The following is an 18,100-nucleotide window of genomic DNA, read 5'->3' as shown; positions in this document are numbered from 1 at the left end:
GAGCGGAAGTCGCGTTTGTTGTTCTTCCTTCTGTTTCCGAGACGTTCAGGGTCTAAACGGGTTCAACATCGGTCTGCATGTCTCTACCAATTCCTTCTATAAATCGTCTTCTACCGCCCCCGAATGAAGGTAATGTCAATTCTGACTTTGTTCTTATGCTGCAGACACTTTGACCAGACTGTCCCGGGTTAAATTTCACACTTAAATCCTCTTCCATTTGTACTAAGTCCGTCTCCCCCGCAGTTTACTCGGTGAGCCCGGGCGGCGTGCGCCCTGCAGCCGCCAGCCAAACAAATCCAGCGCCGTGCTTTAAGCTCGCTGGTCGGTTAATCTGTTCACACTCTGTTTCGACGACATATTACTAGTTTTAACACTTTGAAATGTAGAAGTGGACGTGAGCAGAGGACGTGTTTACCTCGTTGTCAGGTGTGACAGCTGGTGAGCGCTGGGCCGAACTTCTCCTGAACGGGCCCGTCCATGTAGCGCTAACTTGCGTGTTTGTCACTTTTGACATTAGAGCTATGTTTGGACACTCGCCTCTCAGCTGTTGGCGCAGTTGCCTTCGCCACATTTTTTCCGTTTACAAACGACTCTCGCCTTGTTAAAATAATAAATCCCCAGTCTCCAAAGCAACAGATTCGGGGCTTGCCATAATATTTAGGCTGTGTGTGACAGCCCAACGGGTCTTATATGTTGATGTCATCTCAGGCATGCATGTGATGGAAAAAGTCGCCCTTGCAACTTCAGTTTCGTGCCTGTCCCCGTATGGCTGTGAGATGATCCAAGGCCAGCAGGCCATATATCTGTCCGCAACCGCTGTTGCCGCTTGCTTGTGACCCAGTCGTGTGTAAACAGGTTATGTAAGTCTTCTCCAAACTTGTGCGCCTCAGCCAACCTCACGGCGGCAGGGTGCATAATGTCACTCACCCTCTTATCCCTTTGCATACTTCGTCTGCTGATATGCGTGGTTTCAGAAGACAATGGCCAGTAACAAAATCATGCATTATTACGCGTTTCTTACACGTGCCCCTGAGCCATGCGCGAGCAGCAGGCTGTCAGCAGGGGACTTTGAATAACCTGCAAGCTCCTGCTGCAAGCTGGCGGCTCTGCAGCCTCCAAACGAAAAGACTGCATGGTTTGTTAATACAGCACATGTGATATTCAAGACATTAGGATTCTTTATGTCTTTGATCGAGTACCTGTGGTATTTGCACGTGAACAGTGCTTTCAAGCAGTAGTCATGGTGTCTTAGAAAGAGCCGGTAAAGTTGATGAGCGGTCAGAAAGAGACGTATTTTCATCAGGAGGAGCATTCAGAGCAGAACACTTTGTCACTTACACTACACTGTAACTTTTATCCTTGTAAGTTATGGCATTAATCAGACTCCGAGGTGGTGTCTTGTCTCAAACCATGACATAGGTATTATACAAATAGATCTCATTTTAGTCGCATATTCTTATGTTTTAATGCGTCCTTTATCTTCTCAATGTACACATTCTGGACAAACAGTGTTTATAACAGCAATATATATTGTTATAATGACATAAGCATTGAGTAGTAAGACAAGAATGTGAATGTACTAACATACATACAAGACTGTGGACAAGTTCACATCTGTTGAGTCCAATTTAGATTAAAGACCAGTTAAGTCAAAGTTGAGGCTAAAATAAAAGCCAGTCAGGTTCTGCTGTACATGCTTTGGTGGTGCTGATTTATTTCTGCGCTCTGCCCTTCAAAGTCTACCATCTGTGACACACAGCCTGAAGTCTTTAAATGGGTTTTGTGTCTGGTGGAGCTGGACCATATTGTTTAAACCTGCGTCACAAAACTAATAATAATGTGTCTCTTGTTTTGATGGATATCACGATTTGGCAAAGTCACATTTAAAATGATCAAACTGATGTTCAATGCAATGAACTGTGTCCCACTGTTATACATCATATGAGCCTGTACTCCTCACACATGGAAAAGAAAAAGAGTAATACATAATTTTGTTAGTTGATATTTGTTAATTTAGTTTATTGTTACAGTGTGTTGCCACACTGCATTTCCCTCTGATTAACTGAGTATCCATCTGTCTGCTTGAAGTCATTAGTTTACACAAGAGAATTTTGCAAAACGATAACATCATTCAGTCATCATCATGTAATTTCACTCAAAGTCCGAATAAAGATAACATTGACTTTTCCCAGCCTTACATTCTGGGAGACGGATCAACCGTGCATGAGTAAAATAACCACTGTTTGAATGTTGACGTAACCAAGAAAAAGTCTGAAAAGTCAACTGAAAGTCTGAGAAGTGGAGTGATCCATAGATTGTAGCACTTCTCACTTCAAGGTCTCCTTTTTTGTCCGATGATCACTGCGAAGATGCTTTCAGAAAGGAGTCCTTTAAAAGAACCCTTCATAACCTTTATTTCAAAAATACTTTGCTCATGAGTCAGTGTAGAGGTGAGATCGCACGAGGGCAGGACTGATGTCAAACTGTGTTGGCTGTCGAGTGTGACTCTTATTTGCGACTGTGGTGGGTGAGCTGCTGTTGGGGTGGAGGTCTGTAATCTGCACTAAAGTTCCAGCTGTTTGGTTCTATTGAAAATGTTGGCATCTTTTTTTATTTTGCCGATCTCACAGAATTTGTTCTCCATCACGATTTATCTTGGACAGTCAAAATGAACTCCTTAAATCATGCGCCGAACAGCGTCACACTGATAATCAAATGATCTACAACTATGACATCAGCGTCTCAGCTCTTTATGTGGATGCCAGTTTTTGTTCCAGCGTGTCGTAACTGTCCTCCAGGTGCTTCCTCTGTGGTTTCTGGGTTTGGCTCAGGTTTGGTGGAGGCTTTGAGGTGGAAAATCACCTCCATCCATCCAGCAGCCGTGTGCTGGTAATGGCTGTCCAGGGTTGCTGAGGTCGCTGACTCCACCAGCCGCTTCAAAAGGCAGACAGTCATTGATTTGGTTTTCTGATGTGTTTAAATATCTGAATTGGTGGGAAATACTTTGCAAGTGGCTGCAGAATTCAGGGAGCTTGCCATTTACTGAGCATTGGAGGAAAACATGGACATCTTTGTCACAACCGAACTGAGTCTTCAAGGTGCTTCAAGTTTTGCTGTTGAGCAAAGCACAGATTTGTCTGCAGTGAGGACGGGAAGCTTTGAGTGTGTTTGTTGTCGAGTTGAAAATGAGATGATTGCTCATTTAGTTAGCGGACAGACAATTAATCAGCAACAATTCGTTAATTAATTTAGAATTAAAGCCATTTATCAGGCAAAAACTCCAAACAGTCTCTGGTTGGCATCTCCAGTGAGAGGAGCTGCTTTTCTGCTTTGTCTGTTTTTGACTGTTGGCCGGCCAAAACAGTCATTTTAAGATGTTACTTCGCATTGTGGGCAACTATGATGGGAATTTTTATTACAACTGTATGACATGTTACAGAAAAAATCATTTATCAGCACAATAACTAAGAAATAATTGGAAAATTCAATCAATTATTAGTTGCAGCCCTAGTTTGTTGAAAATATGGCTGCCACTTTTAATATGTGAACAACAAAATACATATATATAAAAATATTGTAATACAGAACCAGAAAGTATTTTTTATTCTTGCCAAAATGAAAAAAAAAGTGTTTTTTTATCACTGTTCTCAGTCTAAAGGTCCACAGGGAACCTTTGACTGTAAGAACTGTCAAGCTTTTCATCACAAAAATGTTCTTGTTATTATTATTATCAGTGTTGGTGATAGTCGCAGGAGGAAAAGCTGCCACCTCAGTGCCAGCGAATGAGTGTTTCCTGATCTCAGAACTGAACCTCTGTCTGTGCTCTTGCTTTGTTTTTCAGATTAACAGGTATGCCAAAGGAAAAATATGATCCTCCAGATCCCCGTAGATGTTACACCATCATGTCTGCCGAGGAGGCGGCCAATGGGAAGAAGTCTTACTGGGCCGAGCTCGAGATATCTGGTCAGTCTAACTCGCCCCCTCTGGGTCCGCCTCCATGAAAACGTCCAAACCGAGGCCTCGAAGCTCAGGTGTAAATCTGTACCTCAACAGATAGAAGTGAAAACCAGCAGAGCCCTGAATATCACTACCATACATTTTTTGCAATGTGAAAAGCAGGAAGGCGTCCTCCTCACACTGCTCTCCTGCCTGTCCAGTCTCCTAAGAGTCCATTGGTCCCCGTGCTTAAAGAGCAAACACTGAAAAATGTCTGAAAGTCAGATGAAGCACGATATCAAGCAAGTTTCATCATTTCATCAAGTTTCCAGTGTTTTTTTCTCCGTATGTGCTTTTTTTTCATTTCCTGAGTCTCTAATTTCTGGTGTTGCTGAATCGAGCACCAGAAAGTGGAGCTGAGACGTTATTTGACAGAAAATGCCAATTTTGATAATCGATTTCTAAGCAAAATACTTTGGGTTTTGGGACACAAAGGTGGGCATTTTTCAATATTGCTAGACATTTTATAAACTAAACAGCTAATTGATCAAACAAGAAAATATTCAGCACATGGATCAATAATGAAAAAAAATCTTAAACTTCAGCCAAGAGAGAAAAAGAGGCCAAGTTGAAAAATCTGGAAAGCACATACCTGAAACTCCTTTGACCCCAAAGCCCCGAGTAAAAGTGAAAAAAGAGCCAACAAACTGTCCCTGCGTGGTTAGAAGTTGATAAGAAACTGACTGATAATAAATCACTGAGCTCTGAAATGAAGGAGGTTTCTTCCTGACTGAATCTACAGAGGAACAATTCAGAAATTCATTAATCTTTTTCCTTCCATCAGGTTTAATTCCTTTATTAAAGTGCAGTCATTTTCCCCACAGTTCTCTACCACTGATGGCTCATCCAGTCTGGTTTTAGTGTCACATGACGGTCTAAATGCTGTTTTGTGTGGTTTTCCTCCCTCAGAAGAATTGTGTACTGTCTGAAACACTGAATATAGCTCTTGTTTTGGCATGAAAAGGATTAAAGCGGTTTGAAAGGAAACGGACGTTTGCCTCAAAACAAAAACATTAATATTGATATCAGTTTTCAGTAGAAGTCTTGTTCCCCGGTTCAACTGATTCCAAGGCTCAAATATAGATCTGTGTTTTTCTCACGAGAAATCCCATGACGACCGATGTTTATGTTGACGCAGGACGAGTGAGGAGTCTGAGCAGCTCACTATGGACGCTCACCCACCTGACGGCGCTGCACATCAACGACAACAACCTGACCCGCATCCCGCCGGACATCGCCAAGCTGCCCAACCTGGTCTACCTGAACCTGTCGTCCAATAAGCTCCGCAGCCTGCCCGCCGAACTGGGCAACATGGTCTCTCTCAGGTAGGCCGTCGGCGTGCTTGGTCCTGTTCAGGAGAGCTCGGGGACATGATTGACATCAGTGCACAGTGCAGGGAAAACATGACACGGCTCAGTTCACAGCAGCAGCCTGTATTAAAACCCAGTGTCATCGTCCTGTCGCTGTGTCTCACTGTGTACCGTCATGCTTTGTCACAGAGCCTCAGATGAGAGGCTTGGATAAAAGTATACAGCATCTCAAGTGGATATCTTCTAAAGTTAGTCTTTTTTAGTGCAATTTAAAGTGTAATTACTGACTTTTGGAGCAGATGTGAACTTCAGATGCAATGAATAATAATGAATGAGGGGCACCGTCTCTGCTTTGGTGTTTAGGGTACTTGTTGATTTCAACATGGACGCACACACACGCTGCTCCTGGTTTGCTGTCCACTTGTTAGAAGCTCGAACAAGGATTGAGTCTTGTGCATTTCTTCATCCTTCGTCTTCATTCATTTCCTCAGTGTGTATTTTGTTCTGAAAAAGAAAAGAGTGTTTGGATTCATTCACGTGGTTCCATGCCAAACGGTCCCGAAGCAGAGAAGAAAAGTGATCAAAAACACGATGATTAAGAGGCACTGATCACACACTGGGGAGAAAGAGGAGGATTATGAAATGTGTGGGTGAGAACAGATATCCTGCGGGGCTCAGACAAACACACAAAAGCGAAGATGACAAGCAAAGACACATTTTGACTGGAAGACACAATTGAAGTGACAACAAAGGACCACGTGATAAACGATGTTTTGACACCAGTCAGAGTTTACATTGTTAGAGAAAGTTTGTGAAAGAAAGAAAAGACAGAGACAAAACGCTGATGTGTTTGTGCCGTTCGTTGCAGGGAATTGCTTTTAAACAACAATCTTTTACGAGTTCTGCCTTATGAACTTGGGAGGCTTTTCCAGTTACAAACCCTCGGGCTGAAAGGTGAGTCTTTTCTTAAATTATCACCATTATTTTCATATATTCATTCATATATATTTTTTAATTTTTGTTATCTGCCAAATGCAAGTGAATTCTGGCTGCACCCAGTCATCATTTCTGAATACCTTCCAAGAAACTAATGGTGAAAGTGAGTTAATACAAAGTGTTCCCTGCTTTGCATTATAGATAGTTTATATTTGTGACATGGTCGCTTTGCAGGAAACCCTTTGTCCCAGGACATCCTCAATCTGTACCAGGAGCCGGACGGAACCAGAAAGCTTTTGAACTACATGCTCGACAATCTAGCAGGTAAATGGCTCGCTCGCTTCAGCTTACCACACGACCGTTTAGTGGAACTCATGCATATTTAACAGGCAGCAGCGGCGGTATATCATAGCAGGTATACTATTGTGTTTGTCACAGACAAGTGAGCGCTTAACCCTAATTTCCCCCTGCCCTACTCTGTTTCCAGTGCACCCAGAACAGCTCCCCCAAAGACCTTGGATCACTCTGAAAGAGCGAGACCAAATGATTCCCACAGGTGAGTTCGACGGGGTCAAAGTTATCGCATGTTAAACCCTCAACTTCCTGTTGGAGTAGCGATCATTCATAATACTCTATGTCTGTCTCATTTTATACATGAAAAAACATTTTTATCATCTTAAGTTACCAACTATGGCTCATGACTCATATCACCACCTACTGAGACTGTGGTCACCGATTTGTTCACTGACATGAAATTTCATTGTGAATTTTCGGCTAAAGATGAGATGAGATAAAGCGTAACTGATCCCACGCCTGGGAAATGTACTTGTTCCAGAGTATAAAAAGCATTGAAAAGAAAAGCAGTGGTTCTCATCCTTACATCCTGGCGGACAGGGGGTCAAGGGGTCTGAAGATGAGCCTGAGGCATCTTGAGACAAGGGATAAAAGAAGATGTTTACAGCTCTTATCAAATACCCGTCTGTCAGATGGATCGTCCATAGCAATATTAAAAAGACCGCTAAACTAATAATGTCACCGTTCAGTTGAGTGGAGGACAGCACAGGATCGTCCTGTCTTAAGGTCACTGCCATCACCTTCCTGGATTTTTTTGCTTTGGAAATCTTTGTGTCAAAACAGAACAATAGCACTTACAGGCTTGGTGGAGCAGTGAGGTAAGAGGGTGTAGAGTTTCATTTAGCTGCCAATTAGGATGTAACTCACTCATAACCTCATTCCTTATTTATAGAGCACATTTAAAGTCCAAAATATAAATATGGCTCCTGTGTGTGAGGAATACAATTAAAACTACATGCATCTCAGCAATAATGGTTCAGTATTTTTCACACTCTGTTTATGTATTTCACGTCTCCTCTCCGTCCTCTCCTGCAGCCGTGTTCACGGTCATGTGCTACAATGTGCTGTGTGACAAGTACGCCACGCGACAGCTGTACGGCTACTGTCCGTCCTGGGCCCTCAACTGGGAGTACCGGAAGAAAGGCATCATGGAGGAAATCACCAACTGTGACGCCGACATCATCAGCCTGCAGGTTAGTGAGGGGCCCCTCAGCCTTTATGTTTCACTTGGTACATTTCTGACTGGAGGCTGACTTTTTCCAGGGAAAAGGAAACAAGTCACCCTGCGTCATGTCGTTTCATGTTCTGAATTTACTCAGGTAGACAGCTACAGTGTAAACCAGTCTATGAGTCTCCAGTCAACAGTGCTTTGAACTAAATGCTAATGTCAGCATGCTAACATGCTCACAAACACAATGCTGAAATGCTGATGTTAAGCAAGTGTAATGTCTGCCAAGTTCACCATCTTAGTTTTGAATGTTAGCATGCTAACATTAGCTAATGAGCACTAAACACAAAGTGCAGATGGGGCTGATGGGAATGTCCCTAATTTTACAGTTATTTCATCAAAAACCAAAGTATTGGGCCAATGGCACAAGAGGAAAAGTCAGGAGATCTAAACTGATTCATGCAGATTTTTCAGTCTGGACTAAAGTGGTGGGTGGGCCAACTAACCAGGATCTGAAATAAAGAGTAACTTTAATAAGCACCGCTGAGATGCACCTGCTTTTCACTGGCTGTGAGCGTAGCAGTTCACTGTCTTGCGTGAGCTCACTTGTGACCATTAATACAGAGTCTCCACCCACCATCTGTCCATCCGCTGACTTTGACTGACAGAGGGAGGAGGCTTCACTCAGCACAGTGTCAGTTTTAGTAGAGCATTAAACTGATTTATTGCGTCTCTCAGTCTCTGTGCAGCTGCACACCTGATTTCAGCTCCTCAGATCAATCCACACTGTCCGACCGAATGCACCAGTCGCTTGTCTTAAGAGCTACCCGCACAGTCAAGGACATCTGGGAAGATTTTTGAATTTGACTGTGAAGGTCAGAAAATCAGGAATGAGACATTTACAAAGAATGATTTTAACTTGATTTTCAGTATGATGTAATAATGAGGTATTTCTGGGCCTGGTGCATTGGAAATCCCATTAAAAACAATATCAAAATGCAAAGTTCTTCACAGCTAAATCTGACTTGGTAGGCAGAGAGGCAACAAAACCCCAAATCTAACTTTGAAATGGAAAGTAATTTTGGATTATTCCATCAAAATGAATGACGGGAACCTGCTTTTTAATGTGGAATGCTCAAAAGAGAAAGATGGAGTTGATAGACCTGACAAGTGGAAATGAAACGTTCAGCCAGTCCTGGACTGTGATTAATGTGTGAAAAATCTCTGTTGGTGCTGGTTAGTTTTTCCTATCACATTTTTTTTTTAATAACTTTTATGGAAAGGCATCTTCTGACAGAGCAACCTCATCTGGATCATAGAAATTGGGGAAATTATATTTGCCATTTAAAAAGAAAGAAGAGAAAAGAAAGGAAAGTTATTTTAATGTAAAAAAGTTGATGACACTTGTTGCCGTGTGTGTCTGCAGGAGGTGGAGACAGAGCAGTACTACGCTTTGTTTCTGGAAACGCTAAAGGAGCGCGGCTACGACGGCTACTTCTGTCCAAAGTCTCGTGCCAAACTGGTCTCTGAACAGGAGAGGAAACACGTGGACGGCTGTGCTGTGTTCTTCAAGACTGAGAAGTGAGTGTAATGCTGCCTCAGACTACACAAACCCAGGCATTGTCCAGCGGCAATCAGGCGTCTGTACCTTGTAGCTTGACATGCTAAACGATCTGCCGTGCAGTAGTGTCAGACAGCTGTGTCTTGACACGTCCAGTGTAACACGGTGTGTCCCTTAGTGTTGACCAATCACATGCACTCTCCATAGCGCAGTCAGATACAAGCATTGTACAGAGGAGGAGGAGTTTGTTGCCCATTCCGTCCCCTCCGCTCCACCCAGGAGCGCAACCACAGCTGCTTTTTCTGTCTTTGAACTTTCTTTGACACAAGACCGCCAGCATCACACACAACGCTTCTGCATCACATACAGCTGCTTCCCCCGCCTCCCTGATGACCTCTGAACTCGCACGTGCTCGTGAAATAAGACGTGATTGATTGGGGTCAGACGTGTTGGTTTGCCAGTCACCCAACCAAGACACAGCAAGACTTCATGGCACTGTGATCGTTAGATCTGATAGACTGGTGACCACAGTCAAAGATAAAAATATCACGTAGTCTGATCCCGGCATAAGAGCGTAACTTTTTATACTTTACAGAACATGACGTGTTGAATACATTAGTGTATATGTGGGCTTGTAGGCTTATGGTTGGGGTTTCTGTTCATATTTAGAGAGGTAGAGCTTTACGGAAGTTGATCTGAAACCGACTCTGACCACATTGTGATCGTGACTGATTGTGCTGCAGGCAGGGTCACCGCAAGTCATGTGTGTAGTAAAGCAGAGACATTTTTATGCCTGAAATTTAAGCATTCGTTTTCAAAGTGCTTACGCTGCTCTGTGAATGTTTCTGCAGGTTTACTCTGGTCCAGAAACACACTGTGGAGTTCAACCAGGTGGCCATGGCCAACTCTGAGGGCTCAGAGGTCATGCTGAACAGAGTGATGACCAAAGACAACATCGGAGTGGCTGTTCTGCTCGAGGTCAACAAGGACATGTTCTCCGGTGGTAAGAACAGACAGAGTCAGCCTGTGATCCGTCTGCAGACCTTCACCCAAAACAGAGGATGTCATGTTACCATCTCTTGTCTTTTTGTGCTGTTATAAGTGACACTTTTCAGGCTTCCAAGTATTCCAGCTTCCCTGAAACATACCCAGTTTTGCACAGTCCAACAATGTGGTCCGGTGTTGTAAAAAACAATATAACAGACTGTGGGAGCAACTCAGTAAGCTTTTCATTTGGCAATTAACCTGTCAATTAATTAATTAGTCTATAACATGTGAGAAACGAGTGGAAAAGGTCTGTCGCAAGTTCACAGAGCTCAAAGTGATGTCTTCATCGCTTGTTTTGACCGATCAGCAGTCCACTACCCAAAGACGTTCAATTTACAATGATGTAACAGAGACAAAAAAGCAGCCAATCCTCACATTCATCATAGTTTCCGTTGAACAATTAAGCAACAGATCCAGCACGAGAATATTTACTGTCCATGAGAACTGACACCCACACTTCTGTAACTTAAACAGTCAGAGAGACCACATGTCGTGCTGTTATTAATATATAACATATACATGGATCCAAGATTGTAGCTGAATTATGGCAAACAATAGTCAATAATGTAGCAGACAGCTTGCAAGCCAAAAACTGGTCCGTTTGCCAAGAAGTTAAAAGTCAGACAGGAAAAATCTGTAGTAACATCTCGGTGCTACAAGGTGTCACTAGTGACTTTGAGTAGAAATCAACAGAATCCACATCCTGCATCGTCAGAGTGATACGGGGTCAAAGAGAGGTCTGTTATAGTTAAAGGATGGCATCCAATTCCTAAATCTGTCCAGCTGTGAACAAATCGTATAATCAGTGTTTATCAGTTCATTCATTAAAGTTTGCAGTGAGTGATGGAGGAGTTGAGCTCCATGTAATGTTACGGTGATGTGTACGTACAATATAACTTCCCTGTTTGTGGTTGATTTATTTATGTTCACTCGTGTTCTGTAAATCCCTCTCTTCCTTTTAATGATTTTATTTTTCTGTCTCAGCATTTCTTTATTTCCTGAAGTTGCACCAGAGCTCTGTGCTTTTCTCGGCAGAGTTTATTTGGCAGGTTTTGGGGGATTTATTAAGTGTTTTTTTTACTCTCCTGAAAACATTTTTTCTTTTTAGAATTTTCTAACATTTGTATGATCCCGTTTAGATTTCTTTCAGTTTGTGTTGTTTTTGGGGCCTTAAACATTTGAACCTCTTCTTTCAGTGTGCAGTTATAATGGATCTGATTTAAGTTGTCACTCCTTCGCTGTCTACGTATCTGTGGCATAATCCAGTTTTTCTTCTTCTCTGTTTTCAGGCATGAAGCCACCACAGGAGAGGCAGCTGATCCTGGTGGCCAACGCTCACATGCACTGGGACCCCGAGTACTCTGACGTCAAGTTGATCCAAACCATGATGTTCCTGTCGGAGCTGAAGAGCATTGCTGAGAGGGCCTCGGGCTCCGTGGCGACCGGTTCGCCGACCTCCGACCCGTCCTCCATCCCCATCGTCCTGTGTGCTGACCTCAATTCCCTGCCCGACTCCGGTAGGACTGTCTCACTTTTCAGTGAGCTCAGTTAGCGTTTGAGTCTCACACTCATGTTGATGCACTTCTATCAAATGATGTTATTTGCGCACTGTGACTGCCCTACATTAATACACTGTTTAGTCTCTGCATTACACTTATTGATTTCAGTTTCCCTCTCAGCCAATAGATGATGCAGTGGGACACGACATCTCCTAGATAAACACACAATAGATTTTGGGGCCATTCCTAGGACTTTGTAAAAATAAGAGGGATGTTATGTGGTGCAGCTTTACAATCATATTTTACTTGTGTGTGTGATCCAGGTGTGGTGGAATACCTGAGCAACGGAGGAGTGGCCGAGAACCACAAGGACTTCAAGGAGCTACGCTATAATGAATGTCTGACCAACTTCAGCTGCAACGGCAAGAACGGCAACTCAGACGGAAGCATCACACACAGCTTCCAGCTGAAGAGCGCCTACGACAGCAATCTGATGCCTTACACCAACTACACATATGACTTCAAGGTAGACACCTCCTCTGTGTGTGTCAGTGTCTGTTTGTTTCCAAGGTAACATGGTTAACTTTAGACTTTTGGATGTATTTGATCTCCCGTTGCAGGCTGCCACTGGTCTTCATTCATTTCTGCAAGGCAGCAAGTCAACCAGCAAACTCTTGAAACTTGTATGACTTAATTAAATTACACAACTCAAGCCGGTTTCAGAAGCCTGCTCGTAGATTTTCAGGTTGCACAAAAATGAACAGAAACCAATGGATGCCTGGAACAACTGAAGAAATGCCTTCAAATTGGTAAAGCAGCGTGAATTCCAGAATGGTTTAGCAACAATGAAAAGAATGTGCTTTGCAGTAATTGAGCCAAAACATGGAAAACCACTGGTACAGTTATTTAAGGCCTTGAAGTCAAGTTTGGTGAACAGGCAAACGTTGACTGTGCCTGTTAGCTCCTGACCATTACTTTTGTTCGAGATGTAGGATAATGTAGGTGGAGGTTCCGAAAACAGAAAAACTGAATTTGCTTATTGAAAAATGGACTCAGGTACACAGCATATAGAAATAAATACACTGCAACTCCTGTTCTGTGAGCATGCCGAGCATCAGCTGCATTTCTCAACCAAAGTCTTAAATAAAAGGAAAAGATAATGCTTTGCCACAAAATCAAATTATCTTTCAGTCTGTCTGAATCAGGCTGATGCAGTGTCTATTCTAGTATGCAGTTGGCAAAAGTTGGTACTGTTCAACTTCACATTTGACTGGAATATAGATATATTTGGCTGCTTTTGCTGTCAGAGATCCCATTGGGAATGGAAAACCTGATTAACCCTTTACAGTGCTACAAAATACCATCACACAACCTGTCTGTGAGTGCACTTGCCCTTAGATTGTCTTGCGGTTTCTTTGTTTCAGGTCCTAATGAGTCATTCAGGCATTTGTCACACAGATATGGTTTTCTCTTCTTCTGGTTACATCAGCATGAATGGACTTCCCGTTAGTGGGTTTGTGCTTCAGTCAGCAATAATATCAGTGGGCGTAGATTAAAATTACGCAGCCAGCAGCAAGGGGATGAGGTTTAGGTTTCAGAAGTTTCTTCCTTCATGCAAGCATCAACATGAAGCGTTCCTGTACCGGATGGACAAACACAAACATTCATTTTTCATTTTGCCTCCATTACACTGGTTGTTGTTGTTCACAAAAAATGTTGTCAGACTTGTCAAACTGTCCATTTTGGATAAATATGCAGCTGCTGAAAATAGATTGGTGTGAGATTGACAGCTCCAAATCTAAATTATTTCCTTATTTGACTAAAAAGTCCAGCATCCAGCTGCTGCAAACCACAGCATTTTATCAAAGGTGTCCTTCCTCAGGTCTGTCTACATTTCATTTTTGGAACACAAACCTTTCCTCACTATTTGTCCTATGGTGGATTTTCTGACATGCCTGTCAAGAATTTTCCAAGAGTACAAAAACACATCTTTATACAGTGTGTTTTTCTCTGGTAATCTGCTAATACAAACATAGCACGGGGCAGAACTGAAGCTTCTGTGCCCACTGCAATCTCAGATTTTGGAATAGCTCTTCGGCCACTAGGAAATACCTGATCTGATGATGAACGTGACAAAGTATTCAGCGCCAGTTGTCAACACTCACTGATTCGAACACATTTCCGTCACGGCTCAGAGGGCGTTAAGGTCTGACGCCCAGCCCTGAGTTAATGTCACATGATGTCTTTGTGTCCGCAGGGTGTGATCGACTACATCTTCTTCTCCAAGACCCACATGAGTGTCCTGGGCCTGCTGGGACCGCTGGACAGCCAGTGGCTCATCGACAACAACATCACCGGCTGCCCCCACCCCCACATCCCCTCGGACCACTTCTCCCTGCTGGCCCAGCTGGAGCTGCAGCCTCCCCTGCCCCACCCACTGAACCCCCTCAACGGGCTGCACCTGCCAGTCCACAGGTAGTGCAGCCCGAGAGAGCCCCGCCCGCCCTTCTCACTCCACATTCAAACACTGTCCCCCCCCCTCCAGCTTTATACAGGACCCTGTACAGTTCACTGTTCATGTTAAAACTCAGACACCATCCGCCCCTTCCAACCGTAAGACACACCCACCCAAAAGGAGTGAAGTATTCGCCCGTTTGTTGCTCCTTTTTGTGTTTTTGCACACTGTAAATGTTTTACTTTTTCTGTCTCCCCTTGAAAAGGCTTGATACCAAATGTTGGGTGTGGGATGAAGTTGCTTTGGTAACCCCCCAATTTCAATTTTTATTTTAAACTTTTTCTTTTTTTTTTTTTTTTTGCCTTAGATACGATGATGACTGCTTGTAGATCCTGCTCCTACAACAACAAACCTTAACCAATACTATCGAGGTTTTAAAGATAAATCTACCACACAGATGTCAGCAGAGGAGCTGAATTTTGTTTGCGTTTTTCTTATTTCACACAGCTGTGAAATAATCCTTTTTAGAGCAAAAACATGACATGATATTAATGCTGCAGCACAACGTGTATGTCGTGTTAATGTCAGTCTGTAGAACTGGTACCTGCTGTCACTCTCAAATTAGGTATTTTAACAAAAGGAGTAACAGGTCAAACAACTGAAGTTGGGATTGTTGTACGAGGATGTGAAAGGTTTGCTTACTTCAGTCCGTTTTGTAAACACAGGTCCATAATTTCAATTCTAATCAGCAGAGAAACACCAAATATTTATTAGGTACTTGTGAATAAAGACCTGCAGTTTTTAAGGTTAAAAAGTACTGATTGGGTGTTTTTAAAAGTTAAGTAATGCCAGTGTAACACTAAGTGGTGTATTTCATTTCATGGGAAGTATAGTGTGAAATCATGTCACAGCTGCAGGTCTTGCGAGTCTTAAAAAAAGCACTAATAATATTGATGACAGCCTGTTTTCGGAGGCTTTCAGGTTGAGATTTGTCTTGTGGAAATAATGGATAGTATCCTCTCTACTTGTCTGTCAGTTCACATTTCCACATCGTCTGGGACTACGTTGCTTGGCCCAGTTTTAAAAGCCTGAAAAGGATGCCACCTGACTCACCTCTGTAGCAAATCTTAAACTGAAAGCTGCCTCACGGTGCTGCGCAGATGTTAACGAGCTGCTGCATTCACCTCTGTGAATATCTTCTTCTTCAGTATGGGCTTGTACCTTTCTTTGACCAGTGCAGAGGTGTCGTGTTCATGTCGACAGATTCATGCTCAGTGGAGTTCAAAAGATGCAACTCGTGAGATTTCTGCAGCACAATGAAGTCATAAAACAATCAGTTCAGGTCAAATGAGCACTCAAATCATCCCACATTTTTGGAAGCGTCGACACTAAATAAGTCCCCTACTCTTTGATTTGCTTTTGACACCTGATTTGAAGACATGAAATATAATTGTAACACAATCCCGACATTGACTGACAATGTGCTTTAGACTTTCAGCTTTTCAAGTCTTGCTTTGAACACCTACAGTCTTAAAAGAGAATCGTCTGTGTCCAATCACCTGACCGGCTATAGAGTCTCCCCAGGATCAATGACTTATGCTCTGTCGATAATTAGATAATATTTATTTATTTATTGTTGCCAGAGGAAAAAAAAACTTCCTGAGAAGAATCTGCTAATGATTCATGACCAGGAGCCGAATGTATTTACCAAAGGCTCATTATGAAATTGGTTGCTGGAGTCTCTTAATACCGGATTCCTGTGGACTCTAAACTGTATATTTGTGTCAGATGATTAGAACTAATAGCCCTTTATGTAAGTTGTAACTCAGGGCTATGCTATGCATCCAGCAGTACCTCTCAAACGAAAGACGCAGAGTCGCATCGTATGAGCAAAACCAAACAGGAAGCTACTGTTCTGAGAATCCTTTATAAGCACAGGTAATGTATGTACTTACATACATATATGTTATTGTAGACGTCCCATGTCTTTGTGCATTAAAACTGCTGCTGCACTTTTGCTCCACTCACAAAAAGAGTAACTCGGGAAGTTCAAAGTTATCTAACGTTTGAGCCGCCAGAGGTGCAAAAATCGTTCAGATAAATTTGGTTTAGAGACACAGAGTTTTACAACATCGTCATTTGGTTTTGTTTTATGGCTTTTATCGATGTGGGATCGACAGAATAAATAAATGCAGGGGTTGGACTGGGTTTCAATACTTGCGCCAGTACGCCAATATGATACAATACCTGAGTTTCAGTACCAATACAAACCAATACAAAAATTCTATCATAATTTTATTTTTAAAAATTCTGAACAAAATTGAAAAAATAAACATATTTCTCTAATGCCCCCCCTTCCATGTACAAAATGGCCCAGACCTCTGAGATGTTTAATGTTGTCTGAAGCAGTGGCTCCAAACCTTGAGGTTGAGATACACATAAGGGGTGATACGAGATCAATAACAGGACAGTGAACAAGAAAAATCTGAACTACATTGATTCTGGGGTCTTTTGTCCAGGTTCAGACGTACAGCGGCCACACAGGGACATGGCCTGATACGGGGGTATTGAGGGGTGACAAGCAGAAGAGGTTGGGAACCACTGGTCTAACCACAATCAATCCAAAATCCGTCTAAAATTGCGAATAGTTTGATTTAAATCAGGAACAATCTGATTAGAAGAAGAATGAATTAAAAAGATTGTCTTCAGCTTTCAGTACATTTTTCGATAACTTGGCACAACAGACCGATGCAAAAAAAAAAACATTGCGGTGTGACACCCAGCGCTCTGTCTCTGCAGGAGGGCTCTAGAACAGCTGCCTGCACGTGCACTCACAGTGTTTAACACATCAGGCACTTCTCCCACTGCAGTGTCTGGTACAACCTGATTTTTATATATATATATTGAATTAGTTAAATTAGTCAAAGCATTTGCTCTTTTCGCTATTTGAAAAAGAAAAGCCATAATTTTGGGATAAACGGTGTCAGCACAACCGGCACCCTGTAACCTCAGCTTTAAGCCGCAGTCAGATCAGTTTTACCAGCCTGGACGGGCAGTACCGGCTTTACGTCATTTGCACATGATTTGACACTAACACGAATGGGTCCAGCTCCAGTTTTGGTGGAGTTGAGGAAGTCTGTCTTTGTGAGCATATTGAGGCCTATACTTCACTCCTAAACTCACCTCACTGAGTTTTGTGATTCTGTACAACAGCTGTACATAAAGTAAGTTATGACAGGGCGTCCGTCACATCTTTGAGGGGAATGTACCATTCTCCGATAAAGGGGAGAATATTTTTTCTCACAAATCGAAGATGTACTTGTACTTTTTTCTTTGCCCGGTGCACTAAGATCTCATGTGAATACAACCTCCACCTGTCTCTGATACTCATGTGGAGACAAGAAGTCTCTGTCCAACATTGTTTTTGAACTACGGGCATTTTCTGTCTCTAACCACCATGCAGTCTTTCAATTGGTACTTTGTACAATTCAGTATTTCCAAGTTTTTGAGAAAAAAAGATAAATGTTCTAGGTTTAAAAGCAGTTTGTCTTGATGGCTTTTATTTCTCCAGTGCTCCTCTAAGTGTCCACTCAAAGCTTTTCACGCTCTGAGGTGACGCTTAAGCAAAATGATTTTGGTTTCTTCCTCTTTCTACTTGATAGTCCCCCTCTGAGTTTTCCCAAATACGGTTTTCCAGAGCCCTTTCACATCCCCCTCACACTCCTCATCCAACATCCACAGCCACTTTTTTCACAATGATATCCAGCTGTCATT

The 18,100-nt window shown here is 42.6% G+C and overlaps 1 protein-coding gene across 1 annotated transcript; it reads left to right on the top strand.

Moving 5' to 3' along the window:
* The first annotated feature begins 27 nt into the window (after nucleotides 1–27).
* Nucleotides 28–17,865, top strand: cnot6l (CCR4-NOT transcription complex, subunit 6-like). The gene is made up of 12 exons (XM_076730569.1): nucleotides 28–129; nucleotides 3,842–3,963; nucleotides 5,135–5,321; nucleotides 6,175–6,260; nucleotides 6,477–6,566; nucleotides 6,730–6,798; nucleotides 7,632–7,789; nucleotides 9,191–9,345; nucleotides 10,177–10,328; nucleotides 11,662–11,889; nucleotides 12,195–12,397; nucleotides 14,129–17,865. The coding sequence occupies exons 2-12, from the start codon at nucleotides 3,852–3,854 to the stop codon at nucleotides 14,348–14,350; spliced, it is 1,662 nt and encodes a 553-aa protein (XP_076586684.1). The 5' UTR covers nucleotides 28–129; nucleotides 3,842–3,851; the 3' UTR covers nucleotides 14,351–17,865.
* The last annotated feature ends 235 nt before the right edge of the window (nucleotides 17,866–18,100 follow it).

Source organism: Chaetodon auriga, chromosome 5 (genome assembly GCF_051107435.1).
Source record: "Chaetodon auriga isolate fChaAug3 chromosome 5, fChaAug3.hap1, whole genome shotgun sequence".
In the NCBI taxonomy this organism is placed as follows: Eukaryota; Metazoa; Chordata; class Actinopteri; order Chaetodontiformes; family Chaetodontidae; genus Chaetodon; species Chaetodon auriga.
This window is presented reverse-complemented; position numbering and strand designations above follow the sequence as displayed.

Excerpts from the sequence above, each read along its gene's own strand:
- cnot6l (XM_076730569.1), top strand. The coding sequence starts at position 3,852 with ATGCCAAAGGAAAAATATGATCCTCCAGATCCCCGTAGATGTTACACC. Across the intron at positions 6,567-6,729 it reads CATGCTCGACAATCTAGCAG|TGCACCCAGAACAGCTCCCC; the intron begins GTAAATGGCTCG and ends CTCTGTTTCCAG. Across the intron at positions 6,799-7,631 it reads AGACCAAATGATTCCCACAG|CCGTGTTCACGGTCATGTGC; the intron begins GTGAGTTCGACG and ends CCTCTCCTGCAG.